This window comes from Scyliorhinus torazame, chromosome 1 (genome assembly GCF_047496885.1).
Source record: "Scyliorhinus torazame isolate Kashiwa2021f chromosome 1, sScyTor2.1, whole genome shotgun sequence".
NCBI classification, from domain to species: domain Eukaryota; kingdom Metazoa; phylum Chordata; class Chondrichthyes; order Carcharhiniformes; family Scyliorhinidae; genus Scyliorhinus; species Scyliorhinus torazame.
Genome location: NC_092707.1, coordinates 322,227,285 through 322,244,950, shown reverse-complemented (window position 1 = coordinate 322,244,950; position 17,666 = coordinate 322,227,285). Strand labels below are relative to the sequence as shown.

Genomic DNA, 17,666 nt, shown 5'->3' with positions numbered 1-17,666 from the left:
TCATAGCTAGATGCTTAGCCCATTAATAAGATGTAAATGAGTCATTTTGACCCATTTGCATCGTGTGAACCTTCATGCCGCCACAAGCGGGGAACTGGAGAAACACAAATGGATCGAGGCTCCAATCCCATTTTTTCCCCAAACATGCGATTCCCTGGAACTCTACTACTGCCGGAAGGCAGTTGAGAGTCCAGCCCAATGTTTCTTCAGGTTGACGACCTGACTGGAAAATGTTAGAGATATAACAGATTTTATGCGTGTACGTAGAAAGGGAAGGGTGTGGGGAGGAAAGAGTAAAATGGAAGATCTGTGATAAGGTGGAAGGGCGGAGACACTAAATGCCAAATGGAATGATGGTGGAAGGCAAAAAGGGATGGCAATTGGACCCATTGTCACTCATTCCTATTTAGTGAATCTTCTCCTACCTTACAGACGAACAAACATAGGAATTTGGTGCAGAAGTAAGAGATTCAGCCCTTTGAGCCTGCTCCGCCATTCAATTAGATCATGGCTGATCTCTTCCTGGTCTCAAATACATCTCCCACCTGTTGCCCAAATCCTGCTTTTTTTAAAGCAGAAATCGCAGATAAGAGGATCTTATGATGTGGTTTTGGCTTTCTACAGATGCTGTTTTCTGGACAGCGGAAGAAAGGGACAGGTGAGTACAAAGGCAGAGATCTTTTTCATTGTTTCTGCCGGGACTGTTTTTTAGCTTCCAGGTAGGGGTGACTGATGAGGGGTCTCTCTTCTTGAAACCAGTGAATGACTGAGATTCCACCGAACTATGGGACAGCACAAATTCACCATCCTTATCTTAGTTCTACATCTACTGTTTCTCAACCTATAACCATGACCTCTCATTCCAGATTGCCCACAAGGGGGAATATTTGGTCTAAGTTTACTTTATCAATCCCTTTTAGTATTTTATATACCTCAATCAGTTCCCCTCACCCTTCTAAACTCCAGCAAGTATAAGCCCAAACTGTTCAATCTCTCCTCATACGTCAACCTTTTCATCCCCGGTATCAATCTAGTGAACCTCCTCTGAACTGCCTCCAAAGCCACCACATCCTTCCTCAAATAAGGAGACCATACTGGACACAATAGTCCACAATACCCTGTAAAACATGCAAGAACACTTCTCTATCGTTATTCTCCAGTCCTTTTGCAATAAACGCTAACATTCCATTTGCCTTTTTAATTACATACTTTACCTGCATACAGACTTTCTACGATTCATGTACAAAGATTCCCAGACCCCTCTGCTCAAACACACCTTGAATCTGCTTTCCATTTAGGTAATAATTTGCTTTTCTATTTTTTTGGCCAAAGTGGATAACCTCACACTTATTTACATTAAATTCCATCTGCCAAATTTTGGCCCAATCTCTTAGCCTATCTATATCCACCTGTAAAATCTTTATCTCCTCTTCACTGCCTGATTTCCCACCTATTTTAGTATCATCCACAAATCACCTCTGGCCTCCTATGCATTCGCGATGATGGTAGACTGACTGTAATCATTGGAACTCATTTCACCCTTCTACTTGTCTCTCTAACTTTACAATCTCAACAAAACCTCATTTTTCTATTGTACTTTTAGCTCCCTCTTGCAATTTTTGCAGTGAGGTTTGCCATGTGTTTTCTTCTCTGTGCAGTACTTTGGACCTTTTTCTACATGGATAACTTTGATGGAAGTTAATCAAACTGAAATAGTACAATATTTTAAAGATATCTGATCCCCCTCCACTGTGTCTACAGCTGTCCCTCATTTAGCACTCTTTTTTGATAAATATTTTTATTCACACTTTTTGTTCACATAATTTACATTACACATATTTAACTAACATTTAACAATCCCTTCCTCAACCCTAAACAATTCATCAACGAACTAACAACCCCTCTCCCTTTTAGCTGCTGACTGAGGTTAATTCTTCAAAGTGAGTTATGATAGGATGCCATTTTTTATGAAACACATCCTCATTATCTCTTAAACTAAATTTAACCTTCTCTAGGCTAAGAAACGCCATTAGATTTACCAGCCATATTGAGGCATGGAGTGGAGAAACTGACCTCCAACTCAATAGGATCCACCTCCTCGCCACCAGTGAGGCAAAGGCTTCGACATCTGACCACGCACGTCTGGGGCTCCGGCAAGTCCGACACCTCAAACATGGCTCCCAGGGGACTGGGTTCTAGGTCCAACTGTAACAATGTCGACAGGTGTACCAGAACCTCCTCAGTTTTAGGCACAACAAAAAAAATGTGTACTTGATTAGTCAGTCCCCTCCCGCATCTGTCACAAATGTCCTCAACCCCTTCAAACAGGCGACTCATTCTCAACCTCATCCATGCTCTATGAACTACCTCCAATTGTTTTAATGTCAACCTCGCTCATAAGATCAATGCATTTACCCTCTGTAAAATTTCATACCAAAGCCCTTCCTCCAAAGTCTCCCTCAATTCCTCCTCCCATTTGGCCTTCACCTACCCAGAGATTCTGATCCTGCTTCCACGGGGAGTATGTGCAAACTCCACACGAACAGTGACCTAGGGCCAGGATTCAAACCCAGGTCCTCAGCGCTGCAGTCCCAGTGCTAACCACTGTGCCACATGCCGCCCTAATATATGTGTATATCTAATGGCTTCCCTCTTTGGGAGCTCATATTTCCCCCTCAATTCTATAAATGTTGCAAAACGACCTCCCAAAAACAAGCCTTTCAACGTGATCACACCTTTTTCCTCCCAGTGATGAAACCCAGTGTCTATTCTTGCAAGTTTAAACAGATAGTTTTCTCGGACTGGCATTAGTTTCGACCCTGCCCCTAACACAAAATGTTTGCAAAACTGCTTCCCCATCTTCAGTGTTGACACCACAACTGGGATCTTTGAGTCTTTCCACAGCGCCAACAGTAGTAGTGCTGTAGCCAGCGTCTATAGCCCTGGCCCTTTACTTGCCCCATCCTCCATCTGCACCCACACCATATCTGGTTCCGTACCCTAGCGCCAAACATTCTCAGTGTTCACCACCCATTAATAGTGCCTAAGATTCGGCAGGATTAGGCCGTCCAATTGTCGCTCCCTCTGAAGCAACGATTTCCGAATCCTAGGAAGATTCCCAGCCAATATAAATGAAGAGATCTATATTTCCTTCCCCATGAAAAAAGCTTTAGATAAAAGGATTGGGAGATATTAAAATAAAAACAAAAACCGTGGCAGAACATTCATTCTTACTACTTGCACTCGACCCTCAAGCGACAGGGGCAAACTATCCCACCTCTGTAAGTCTTCCTTAGCCCTTGCTGTTAGGCTTGTAAAATTTCATTTATGGATCTGGGCCCAGTCTTGAGCTACTTGTATGCCCAAGTATCTAAAGATCGAAATGGCATATCTTCCATGACATGATAAAGATCGAAATGGCACATACTCCATACTCTGTCCTTCTCTCGGTGTTGAGATTGAAAAGAACTCACTTTTTCCAAAATTTACCTTATAGCCTGAGACGGTTCCGAACATTTTTAGTAGCCCCATGCTGTCTCCAATCGTAAGTATCGGGTCAGATATATATAAAAGCAAATTGTTTAGCACTTCTAATGTGTTTCTAAACAAAAATAAATTTCCGACAAGAAAACATGAAATAAGGGTGGGATAAGTTCCTGACTTGTAGTTTTTATAGCACTTTGAACCTAACTGGTCCAAAACACTCCCTCTTAATATTTTACAGTACTGTTTCATTTTACCCACTCTTTCGCTGCTTCCGTCCTCCAGCTCACCATCTATCCGGACACTCCTGCTCACCACCTCCCGCTCGGACCCTCTTGCTTGTTGCTCTGCTCCCTGGCCCTCCTGCTTGTCATTTTTATAATATAATAATCTTTATTGTCACAAGTAGGCTTACATTAACACTGTAATGAAATTACTGTGAAAGGTCCCTTGTCGCCACATTTCGCGCCTGCACTGAACAAGCACGTCTTTGTGGACTTGTGGGAGGAAACTGGAGCACCCGGAGGAAACCCACGCAGACACAGGGAGAATGTGCAGACTCCGCACAGACAGTGACCCAAGCCGGGAATCGAACCTGTGACCCTGGCGCTGTGAAGGAACAGTGCTAACCACTATGCTACCGTGCGACTAACCACTTCCCTCCTCAACTCTCCCATTTTCCGACCTTCCTGGCTTTCCATTTCCTCCCAGACCCTCCCGCTCACTGATCTTCCTGACCCGCCGCTTCCTCCCCGAATCTCCCAGTTGCTTCCTTCCACCCACACTTCCTTCCCACTCACTAACCACCCCAAACCACCATGTCTACTGCTTATCAAACCTCCAAATCAGTGCTTCTCTCCCTAAATCTCCCTCCTCGCCTGCCTAGCTCTTGCTGACCACTTCCCTCTGCGGCTCAGTTTCGTTCGTTGCTGCCCTCTCTTGAACCCTCACGGTGAGTGGGGGATTGGTAGATGGACAGCAAGACGATGTGTGGGATCGAGGGGAGTTGCAAGTTAGAGGTCATGAGCAAAATGTTGGGAAGGATCAGTGGTCAGGAGCGTCAGGAAACAGGAGGATTGATGAGCAGGAGAAGCGTTGAACAGGAGGGTCGGGGAGGGATGTCACTCAGTGGCAGGTTGGTTTTTTTAAACACCTGAGCATGCTCAGTAACTAATCAGCACTATTGGGGAACCTCACTAATTTATCAACCATGTGAAAACAAAAATGTGCTAACCAAAAATTCAATCTACACGTGTATTGCTTCAAGTAATTTTCAGAATTGTTCAGCTGTTTACGTCGAATTGTCGGGTATGTCATTCTCAGTATTCAGAACATGTATAGAAAATTATTACCATATTTCAAATTACCACAAGAATTGCTGATACTCCCTGCAGGATATTATTTATGTTCAGCGCGGTTACCGTTGCACAATAGCTTTGAAACTATAATGTATGACGGTCATTTGTTCCCAAGCTCAGTGTGATAATATCATCAGAAATTTCTTAAAGGTATCTGAAAAGAATGCAGCACTCAGCTCTTTTACCCAGTGAAACTCACACATTAGCCAGCTCAGGGCATATATAGTTATTATTTAATCTTCCAAAAGTTATTAGTGTGACAGTGCACTTACATCAGGTAAGTATACATCTTTATTACCGTGTGAACTTTGAACTGCATTCTGCAACACAATACTGTTATTATTCAACTTCCTGTCAGGTGTTTTTCCGGTGTAGAATCCAGCTTTGTTCATTTAAGAATTATTCGTGCTTTGACCACTTGGTACACAAACCAAGTCTATTCAAACTTTTGGTTTACACCAGCCATTGCAATGCTTATACTGAAGTGCTTTACAATTGTACCAGCCTCCCCGAACAGGTGCCGGAATGTGGCGACCAGGGGCTTTTCACAGTAACTTCATTGAAGCCTACTTGTGACAATAAGCGATTTTAAATTTTTTTTTCTTATACAGCCCAGTATAAATATAGCTGCTTGAGGTTTTCCTCCCATGTGCAACAATTGTAACACTGTGTTTATGCTGTCAGCTAAATAATTATTTCAAGTAATAACCTGCACATATTTAGCAAGATATTTGTCATAAGGGGAAGAAGAAATACAAGTTAGGTGTCAATTTGACACAATTTTATGAATTTTTACACCACAATAATAATCATAGAATTCACAATGCAGAAGGAGGCCATTCGGCCCATTGAGTCTGCACCGGCTCTTGGAAAGAGCACCCTACCCAAGCCCACACCTCCACATATCCCCGTAACCCAGAAACCCCATCTAACCGAAGAGCAATTTAGCATGGCCAATCCACCTAACCTGCACATCTTTGGACTGTGGGAGGAAACCGGAGCACCCGGAGGAAACCCAAGCAGGCACGGGGAGAATGTGCAGACTCCGCACAGTCAGTGGCCCAAGCGGGAATCAAACCTGGGACCCTGGCGCTGTGAAGCCATAGTGCTAAGCACTATGCTACCGTGCTGCCCTAAGAATAACAATTAGCAAATCATTCAATCAAAAAATGCTTACAGCACAAAAGAAGGCCATCCAGACTATTTTTTTGTTCTGGTCCTCTGAAGGAACAATTCACCCAGTGCTACTCCCCTGCCTTTTCCCATAGCCTTGCACAGTCTTCCTTTTTTGATAATAATCCAATTGCCTCTTCAATGCCTCAATTGGTCCCGTCTCCACCATCCTCTCTGTAATGTGTTCAGATCCTAACCACTCTCTGGACTGGATTCTCTGCCACCAGCAGTGGAGTTCCCGATGCGGCAGAGAATCCAGTGTCAGGGAAAGAACAGAATAGGTGCTGGGCGTAGAGCCATTTCCGATGCTCCGATGAACATCGAGGTTCACGTCCCATGCCAACTATTAAGGGCTGGGCACCAGATTCTCCATGCCCTCTGAGTTGGGATTTGCTTGGCCATGGACAGGCATGGGTATTTCCCAGTGTGGCCCTGATGCAGTGGACCTTGTGGTGGGCCAAGGAGGTAACTACTAAAGTTGGGTGTCCCCCACAATGCAAATGCTGCCCACCATAGACCCCCAGCAGAGACACCTATTGGACCCTCCCACCAGAGACGCCCAGCAGAGACCCCCACATCATAGGGAACTCTCCATAACAGGAAATCCCACATATCTGAGAACACCCCATAGCAATGTTTATAAACATCAAGGAGTTAAGTGCTTTCATTTCCTCTTTTTCTCAGCATGAAGCACTTGTCTGCTTTTGATGTTGTCATGAGCTGTCAATCATAGCTCGATGTTTATAAACATCATGTTTAATCAATTCAAGTGTAAAGGGAAATGAAAACAATCAATCCAGGCATCTGGCTATTGGGAAGCTGTGAATTACAAGCGACTGAAAGATTTTTCTCTTTGAAGTGAATAAAAGCCTTGCAGATCAATGAATCTGAGAGGGTTTAACCTGGTGATGTGATGAAGTTACAGATGCTGCTTTCTCTGCCTGAGGCAGCAGCTGTAAGGGACAGGAGAATTTTTCACTGAATCCAAATAATTCCTACTTGCAGAAGGAGGCCATTGGACCCATAGAGTCTGCAACGACCCCCTGAAAGAACACCCTACCTCAGCCCACTGTCCACTCCCCCACCCCATCCCGTCATCCAATAGCCCCACCAAACCTACACATCCTTGGACACTAAGGGGCAATTTAGCATGGCCAATCCACCTAACCCACACATCTTTGGACTATGGGAGGAAACCGGAGCACCCAGAAGAAACCTACGCAGGCATGGGGAGTAAGTACAAACTCCACACAGACAGTCACCCCAAGGCTGGAATCGTACCTGGGTCTCTGGCACTGTGAGGCTGCAGTGCTAACCACTGTGCCACATGGGGCCTTTTGGAGTGCTCTTTAGTTTCCAGACAGGGGTAACTGGTGGGAGGGGTCTCTATTAAGGAGAGTCTATGATATGTTGGGGGGGGGCCCTGTTATGGGGGTTTCTCTGTTGGGGGTCTCTGGTAGGGAGGTGTTCAAATCACAGTCATGAATGTATACTGTGGGGAGAGGGTGACCCAGCAGTTTCTGTGGTCGGAGCACCAGGATTTGTGTTGTAGGGGGAGGAGTGCATGCCGTTCAAAATGGCGGACCAATAGTGGAATCTGTGTCAGAATAGAGGAGGTTTCAAAGGGGGAAAGGGAAGATGGTGAACTTGTTGGGAACAGAGGGAAGCACTCCTGGTTATTTTGGCCCACAGCCAGTGCTGAAGAGCAGTCACATTTTTCACAAACAGTCCACACATCTCTTAAGCTGACAGATTTCTCAAGGCCCAGGCAGCCAGTGTTACACCTGGATGATTGCTTAAGTCTGACTTAAGCAGTCCCATTATCATATTCAAATGACCAACCCACTTCCATTAAAAGCAGGAAGTGAAGGGATTTGAGGAGGACAGTGGTCAGGTTTAGGACTTTGAAAGTTTTCAGAATTCACCTGACCCAAACCCACCCATTTTTGACGTTAAAATTCTCTGCACCATACTTGTTAAATTTTCCTGTGCTTTGTTACTTAATTATAAAAACAATATGGAATAAAAGATTATATAAAAGTAAGAAGAAAATATGTGACTTTAAATGGCTGCTAAATGATGTCTTTATTTCTTGATACAGTTATGCCCTGCCTTGTGATCCAGTTTTATCTGGTGCAACATTTTCTTTGACTTTCAGGGATACTTTTACTTCCTACTGCATAATAGGAGGGTGATATTGAGCCAGCAGCCCGTGATACATCTCCGGATCTTTGTTTCTATTGTATTTTCTGCGGTAACATAATTTTAATTCCATTGTCAGATCCTCTGCTAGGATTTTGAGGAGTGCCGGGGAACCTGCTTCTGGCTGGAAAGGTGAAGGGGAAGGGAGACAGAAAGTCACTGTACCAAAGCTCAAGAACCAGATCTGCACAGTGTGCCTCCAGGGTACCTAAAGAGATTTGTGATATGATATATTTGGCCATGCTCCCCACTGATGAATGATCAGCAAATAATTGATTGCATCAAAGATCAGCTTTGAAAAGTCTGAATTTTTAATTGATTCCAGAGGACAGGCATTTTTGCAAATTACATACCCAATAACCCCCTACCCCAGTTATGTGAGATGCCAGTATTGATGGAGAAATTAGGAAAATAACAATGGGGTTCAGGGCTATTACAGAATCTGGGCAAAGCCACTTTCTCATATTTCATCAACATGGATAATCCGGGAATGCCTGCCAACAAAGCAAAATCAAGCCCATATTCCTACATACAAATCTATTCTTGTATAACACTCCAGTTTAGGATTAGAACAAAGAACAAAGATCAAAGAAAAGTACAGCACAGGAACAGGCCCTTCGGCCCACCAAGCCTGCGCCGACCATGCTGCCCGACTAAACTACAATCTTCTACACTTCCTGGATCCGTATCCCTCTATTCCCATCCGATTCATGTATTTGACAAGATGCCCCATAAATGTCACTATCGTCCCTGCTTCCACCACCTCCTCCGGCAGCGAGTTCCAGGCACCCACTACCCTCTGTGTAAAAAAACTTGCCTCTAAACCTTGCCCCTCGCACCTTAAACCTATGCCCCCTAGTAATTGACCCCTCTACCCTGGGGAAAAGCCTCTGACTATCCACTCTGTCTATGCCCCTCATAATATTGTAGACCTCTATCAGGTTGCCCCTCAACCTCCGTCGTTCCAGTGAGAACAAACCGAGTTTATTCAACCGCTCCTCATAGTTAATGCCCTCCATACCAGGCAACATTCTGCTAAATCTCTTCTGCACCCTCTCTAAAGCCTCCACATCCTTCTGGTAGTGTGGTGACCAGAATTGAACACTATACTCCAAGTGTGGCCTAACCAAGGTTCTATACAGCTGCAACATGACTTGCCAATTCTTATACTCAATGCTCTGGCCAATGAAGGCAAGCATGCCATATGCCTTCTTGACTACCTTCTCCACCTGTGTTGCCCCTTTCAGTGACCTGTGGATCTGTACACCTAGATCTCTCTGACTTTCAATACTCTTGAGGGTTCTACCATTCACTGTATTTTCCCTACCTGCATTAGACCTTCCAAAATGCATTACCTCACATTTGTCCGGATTAAACTCCATCTGCCATCTCTCCGCCCAAGTCTCCAAACAATCTAAATCCTGCTGTATCCTCTGACAGTCCTCATCGCTATCCACAATTCCACCAATTTTTGTGTCGTCTGCAAACTTACTAATCAGACCAGTTACATTTTCCTCCAAATCATTTATATATACTACAAACAGCAAAGGTCCCAGCACTGATCCCTGTGGAACACCACTAGTCAGAGCCCTCCAATTAGAAAAGCATCTTTCCATTGCTACTCTCTGCCTTCTATGACCTAGCCAGTTCTGTATCCACCCTGCCAGCTCACCGCTGATCCTGTGTGACTTCACCTTTTGTGCTAGTCTACCATGAGGGACCTTGTCAAAGGCCTTACTGAAGTCCATATAGACAACATCCACTGCCCTACCTGCATCAATCATCTTTGTGACCTCTTCGAAAAACTCTATTAAGTTAGTGAGACACGACCTCCCCTTCACAAAACCATGGCTGCCTCTCTCTAATACGTCCATTTGCTTCCAAATGGGAGTAGATCCTGACTCGAAGAATTCTCTCCAGTAATTTCCCTACCACTGACGTAAGGCTCACTGGCCTTTAGTTCCCTGGATTATCCTTGCTACCCTTCTTAAACAAAGGAACAACATTGGCTATTCTTCAGTCCTCCGGGATATCACCTGAAGACAGTGAGGATCCAAAGATTTCTGTCAAGTCCTCAGCAATTTCCTATCCAGCCTCCTTCAGTATTCTGGGGTAGATCCCATCAGGCCCTGGGGACTTATCTACCTTAATATTTTTCAAGACGCCCAACACCTCGTCTTTTTGGATCTCAATGTGACCCAGGCTATCTACACACCCTTCTCCAGACTCAACATCCACCAATTCCTTCTCTTTGGTGAATACTGATGCAAAGTATTCGTTTAGTACCTCGCCCATTTCCTTTGGCTCCACACATAGATTAATTTGCCTATCCTTCAGTGGGCTAACCCTTTCCCTGGCGACCCTCTTGCTTTTTGTGTACGTGTAAAAAGCCTTGGCATTTTCCTTAAACCTATTTGCCAATGACTTTTCGTGACCCCTTCGAGCCCTCCTAACTCCTTGCTTAAGTTCCTTCCTACTTTCCTTATATTCCACATAGGCTTCGTCTGTTCCCAGCCTTTTAGCCCTGACAAATGCCTCCTTTTTCTTTTTGACGAGGCCTACAATATCTCTCGTTATCCAAGGTTCCCGAAAATTGCCGTATTTATCCTTCTTCCTCACAGGAACATGCCGGTCCTGAATTCCTTTCAACTGACAGTTGAAAGCCGCCCACATGTCAGATGTTGATTTACCCTCAAACATCCGCCCCTAATCTAGGTTCTTCAGTTCCCGCCTAATATTGTTAGAATTAGCCTTCCCCCAATTTAGCACATTCACCCTAGGACCACTCTTATCCTTGTCCACCAGCACTTTAAAACTTACTGGATTGTGGTCACTGTTCCCGAAATGCTCCCCTACTGAAACTTCCACTACCTGGCCGGGCTCATTCCCCAATACCAGTTCCAGTACAGCCCCTTCCCTAGTTGGACTGTCTACATATTGTTTTAAGAAGCCCTCCTGGATGCTCCTTACAAACTCTGTCCCGTCTAAGCCCCTGGCACTAAGTGAGTCCCAGTCAATATTGGGGAAGTTGAAGTCTCCCACCACAACAACCCTGTTGTTTTTACTCTTTTCCAAAATCTGTCTACCTATCTGCTCCTCTATCTCCCGCTGGCTGTTGGGAGGCCTGTAGTAAACCACCAACATTGAGACTGCATACTCCCAACATTGTGACTGCCAATTTCCCCTTGGAAGTCCTCCCTGAATTTGAAAAAATGAACTGGACAGTGAAAATCCTACAAGGCAGTGATTAGTCTGAAGAAATTCAAAACGTTCTGGGGTTCAATGCAGGAAAAGAAGATCAGAAGGCCAAAGATTAAAATAGCATTCCCTCTTTGTAGAAATGATGCTTTGTTGGAGAATATGTCAATCGCCATGTTTACCTTTCAGATCTAGATTTCTGGCTCCTACTGTGTTTTGAGTGATGAGTTTGGAGTTGATCTTCACAGTGTGCAAGTTGTTCGTGTCCCTTGAAATCAGTACATTATGCCATTTATTGTCATTCAGTAGTTTGTCGGAGTTGCCTTTTATGAGGGAAGGACCAGTACCTAAATCAAATACATAGTGCAAGTACCTGTGGGGACAAAAATAAGGAAGTAAGTTCAGATTAGAATTAAAATGTGGTGGAATTTAGTGCCCTCTCCCAAGGTGAGTTTGCTAATTGGGCAGGAAGATGCCATGACGGTACCCAGCTGTCTGCCTCATTCTGCCCCAATTAAGTCTGGGACAGGATGATTCATGGATCACCTTCTCATCCTGCATTGAGGCCCTTAAGTAGGTAATTAAAGTTTATCTAAGGGCCTCATACAGTCGCCATTGGTATTAACCCAGGAGCATTGGTATTAATGGTATTAAAGACATTGGTATTAATCCAGTGGGAGCCCTAAAGAGTAAACCCTGTCACAGAAGGCCCCAGCATTGTTAAGTGGAGGTTTGTGAGAGTCACCCCCTGCCTTTTCTGCCAACCCCCCCCCACCCAACTCCGTGACTTCCACCATGTGACTTTCATCACAACATCACCTGTGGTCTGGATGCCTCGGCAATCCTGGATCTCGAGAGGGTGCATTTCCGGTGGCAGCCACTGCTCTCACTGGCGCTGCTCAGCAATGCACAGCTATCGACTGCTCTGGAATTGGGATATCTGCCCCTGGATGCTTGATCTTTGGGAAGACCCGCTGCTTTTCAGTTAAGTGCCTGCACTTAATTTGACAGAAATGGAGACAACATAGGACTTTTGCCAGCTGTCTAGCTGGTGCGAGAACCCATTTCATCTCCATTAAAGCATGTCCATTGAGTCCTTCTGTTCATGCAAAATCAGATGCAAAGTCAATTGCTGAACAGTGCAATTCTTAACTACGTAATTATAAAATAATCTATGTGTAGGTCAATTTTCTTCCTATGCACGAAAAATGGGGATAATTCTGACCACAGCTGTAAACTGTCCTGAATCTTCAGGATTTGAATATTAGTGAATAGAATTATAATTATAGCAATAATGGCAATAAAACATTCACAGTCTCCAAAATTGTAACATGGCAAATGTGAGAACTCAACTCCAGGCATCCCGACGGCACTGTAGTTAGCACTGCTGCCTCACAGCGCCAGGGACCTGGGTGACTGCCTGTGTGGAGTTTGCCCGTTCTCCCAGTGTCTGTGTGGGTTTCCACCAGGTGCTCCGGTTTCCTCCTACAGTCCAAAGATGTGCAGGTTGGATGCATTAGCCACGCTAAATTACCCCTTAGTGTCCAAAGGTGTGCAGGTTAGGTGGGTTGGCCATGCTAAAAGTGCCCTTTCGTGTCCAAATGATAGGTGGGGTTACGGGAATAGGGTGGGTGAAGAGGGCCTGGCTGGGATGCTCTTTTGGAGAGTTGGTGTCGACTCAGGGGGCGGAATGGCCTCCTTCTGCACTGTAAGGGTTCTATGATGATGATTTATTTGAAATTCAATGAGTGCATACCCTTTAACAAGTTCAATCACAATGAAGTCATTGCCATCCCCACTGTTGAAGAGTATCAGGCCATCAGCTGATGTGGTCTTAAATTGGAAGAACAGATGCATAGATGCGTAGGCTTGCAACGTGGACAGTGCAACGTAGCTGGATTTTGTCTTGAAGGTCACCGGGTCAGCAATAATAATTTTGAAACCAAATCTAGCATTGAGCTCACAGTAGTCAATATCACCAATTTTGCACAGGTCAATGTAAGGCATGCCATTGAACATTAGGCTCTGTAAATGGCCAATGAAATTTGAAGGGACATTTGACATGTACCGCCTCTCTGTCACAATGCCCGTTTCAATATTGTGGAACTCGAGCCGAGTATGATCTCCTGTCATTTGATCTAAAAGAAAAAACAAAATATATATGAAAAAATTGTTCATAAAAGTACCAAGGGATTAATTACATTGCATATCAATAAAGAGTTGACCACCACTTACTGTTTAAATTATATTCTCGCCTCATTCGCTATACATACACCCATCAATTACAAATCTATTTACATTTGAAAATGTTCATTGATTTTCCCACAATAAACTCCAGTCTTTTTGCAGATTATATAACGATAATATTTATATCTCAACACAATGCAGAGGACCAAGGTTTTTTTCAGATATCCCAACATAATTCGGTACCTGTAAAATATTTTTTCATGCAAACTGTTACACCATCCAGCAGATGGCACCATTTATATACTTATGCTGATAACCGCGGTACAGAATGTGAAGAACCCATTTCTCGCATTGGTCCATAACTTAAGAATGCAACTTATGTTCCACCATTATGTGATTCATAGGCACAAATCTTTGATCATTCGCCAACATCTAGTGCTTACTAAGACATTCCTGTTAGCAGACAGGAACAATAGAATCTTTTGTTACTGCAATTTGATTTCCATTTCGTTTTTGCAGTCTATTTTATTGTATTGTAAAACTAATGTCGCATTCTGTTAAATTAACTGATAAATGTCACGGACTACAAATTGCTGAGCAATGAAAAGTAAAGAAATAAATGTTTCCGCTGATCAGTAATTATTCCCACTCTTAAAATTGCATAAATTAGACATCAATCTCAAATTAAAATATATCTTCAGACAGGAGAGTGTCTTAAAATATCTCTATTTGAATATGTGTTCCTTTTTAATGTTCGAGAACACTGAGTTTGATTCAATGAGACACATCGGGGGCGATTCTCCGAGCCCCGCACCGGGCCGGAGAATCGCCGCAACCGCGCCACGACGCCCCAACGCCGGTACATGATGTTCTGAGGTGTGGAGAATCGGCAACATTTGCGCCGGCACGTTTGGTGCTGGCCGCTGGAATCGGCGCCAATTCTCCGGCCTTGATGTGCCGAGCAGCCGCGCCGATATGACAGAGTCCCGCCGGCGCCGTTCACCCCTGGTCACTGCCGGCGGGAACTCTGCGGGAACAGTCGGGGGGTGGCCTGCGGGGGGGGGGGGGCCCGCAATTATTTCCATTGGGCAGAATTTCATGGGTGTGCAGAGAAGAAAGCTTCTGTGGGTCAATTTAGGGGCAGAGGTTTACTGGTCGACACTTTCTCTTTTTGCCTATGACATTATTTTAATGGTGCCTAAAAACAGTCAGAGGAATACCCATCCCATTAAGTCTAATAAAGGGCTTCAGCAGCAATGGGGCTGAATCAAAAGGAGTATAGGCTGCACTGAAAAATAACCTAATTATGGTTTGCCATACTCAGATGTAATGACACAATTTGGCTCAAGCATACAGTTGTATCATGTTAATATATCGGGGGTAATTTTGGCATCATCACTTCCACAAAGTGTGTGATCCTCATTTGAATATTTATTTAAATATTAACGAGTCTCTCACCACATGATTCTCCTCTCACTGAATATTCATACCTCGATGAATATTCAGTTGTACAGTGCCAATCTGGAAGTGTCAACCCATGCAAGGGGACAGTGGCAGGGGTGCGGACCTTAGTGGAAGTCCCATGGAGGGGCGCATTTAAGTGTAGTTGGGGGGGATAATTGACATGGACGGTGGAATAGAGGGGGCGGGAAGCGTGGCGGCATTGATGGGGTGGAATGCCAGCAATGAATGTTGCCGGGGGTGGGGGGTGGAATGCCGCTGAGGTTTGTCGGAGATTGGGGGGAGAGCCCCAGATACCTACGTGATGGGGGCAATTAGGTTGCGGTGCTGATTGGGGCACCCTTTAAAGATGGTGCCCCGATCGAGCCAGTTGCCGGTTCTATCAGACCTCGACCCACCAGAGTGATGGTGTAAACCATGCCCACTCATTTTGTTTTCTCCAAGAGGCTAGATATTTAGAGAGAAAGCTGGCCAATGCAGATGGTGAGTTACATGCCAGTTTTCAGTCTGAGTCTGATACTTTGCCGAATTCTGGTAAGATTCCACCCATAATTTGTGCATGATGTTATCGTAAGAGTTTTTGTTCAGCAGGAAACCTTCCTTGTTACATATCTAGAACCACTTTTCGTTCCATGTCTGCTTTTTGTTCAATTGCATTTAAAATAAATGTAGAAGTACGATGCATCATCTCCGATATAAGAGACAGAGACAAATAGCTGACTCCCAGTGATGGACTCGATCATTTGCTGTCATACACAGTAATTATTGACCTTGTCCACTTTCCAGGAAAGCTTTTTTTTGCATTTAGAACAACATTAAATCACAGGTCTCAAGCAATACTCATTGAAGTCCAGCGATAAAGATTTTAGATGTTCTTTATAATGATATTATTGGAATACACCTTCACTGAAAATATGAAATGATTAACTTACTGCATCCTACAAAGAAGCTTTTCAACCGAGGAAGCCATTTGTAATAAATCTTTTGAATTAGCTATTGGTGTAAACAAGTATGAAAGATCATGGCGAGTCAATGGCTTTGCTAACCAATAAAGCTACATAATCTTTTTGAGAATTTTGCATCTTTATCTTGAAATGTACACTGTAAATATTTGCTACAATTCCTTTATTATACCTACTACGGCACACAGAAGGTAAATGATATTCCTGACACTTTTGCTGCCATCGTAAGCCAAAATTATTTTCTGCTGAAGTGTTCCAAATTGTTACTAATTGTCATATTTTTTTGACATTCCTTGGTTTGGAGGAAATATCAGAACAAGTTTTGTCATTGGCCTCAGGGCTAACTGTTTTACATAGATGGGCAAATAGCTGTCATGAATGAAATCCACTGCGATTTCTCCCAAAAGGGATGAATCAGTTTATTGACTTTGCAATTTCCACATAATAAGGGACTTTTCTCGTCATATGTACACCAGCCAAAGGAGTAAATATTAATATCATTTCAATCACCAAGAATTTCGCAATAAATTAGCTACAAATTATGTGTGCTTTACAATGCCATGATGACCTTTAACTTTTCCAAGTGCAAAAAAACTTGAATATTGCTGAAAAAAAAGAGACTTCTTGTCAAAGCTTTTTGACATCACTCATCAGGACAATTCACAAGAATAACAGTAGAAGGAAAACCAACAAATTTAGTGTATGCGGAAAGAATGCTGCTTGGTTGGTAAGTAGACTCGATTGGTAGAGACGTTGTCAGAAAGAATGCACGAAAATACATCCTGCTACATAAATTAATACACAGGACCCTGATTTTTGCAGACAGAAATAACATGTATACAGTGTGTCTCTTTCAGCTGAACAAAGTAAGTAACAGCACTCGCTAGTTCATTCCTCGAGACAATTTCTTTACCAATCAGAATCAAGCTGCCTGGTGTAAATTTCAAACAATGCTTGGCAGTTAACTGTCAGTCACCATCATCTGGTATATTCTTCATGGCAATGCATCTGCCAATCAGAGTTTACTTGCCAACCAATTTATTCTCACATGCAGTATACATTTGCTGTATTCCCTTCTATTGGTATTCTCACAAAAGTCCTCATAAGTGTGAGACAAAACGTTGCAAAAAAATATCTCTCCTTTATGCAATATTCAAGTGGTGTATTATTGAACGACAAAGGATAAAGGGCGGGATTCTCTCAGCCCGGGGCCAGGCTGGAGAATCCCCATGACCGGCGCGAATCGCACCACGCTGCCCCGACGCCGGCACGCGATTCTCCGCAGAGCGGAGAATCGGTGCCATTGGCGCCGGCGTGGTTGGCGCGGCGCTGGTCGGAGGCCACTCTACCCGACCGGCCCACTGATTCTCGGCCCGGGATGGGCCCTGCGGTTGTTGTAAAAAAAGCAGAGTCCCGCCGGCGCCGTCCACACCTGCTCTCAGCCAGCGGGAACGCGTGGAAGGGTCAGGAGGCAGCCTGTGGGGGGGGAGGGGGGGGTGCGAGGGGGGGGGGAAGAGGGTTGCGACCCGGGGGGGGGCCTCCGATGTGGCCTGGCCCGCGATCGGGGCCCACCGATCAGCAGGCCGGCCTCTCTGGCTGGGGGCCTCCTTTCTTCCACGCCGGCCCCTCTAGTCCTGCGCCA

At 44.4% G+C, this 17,666-nt stretch overlaps 1 protein-coding gene across 32 annotated transcripts in view; it reads right to left on the bottom strand.

Annotated features, from left to right (window-relative positions):
- Positions 1-17,666, bottom strand: part of nrxn1a (neurexin 1a) — a 2,579,010-nt gene that overhangs the window by 1,057,469 nt on the left and 1,503,875 nt on the right. For all 32 annotated transcript variants that reach the window (XM_072507900.1, XM_072507883.1, XM_072507882.1 and 29 more), the window contains 2 exons: positions 13,171-13,552; positions 11,597-11,787 (listed from right to left, as the gene is read on the bottom strand). In XM_072507900.1, coding sequence (XP_072364001.1) covers positions 11,597-11,787; positions 13,171-13,552 — 573 coding nt within the window. The remainder of the gene's footprint in view (positions 1-11,596; positions 11,788-13,170; positions 13,553-17,666) is intronic.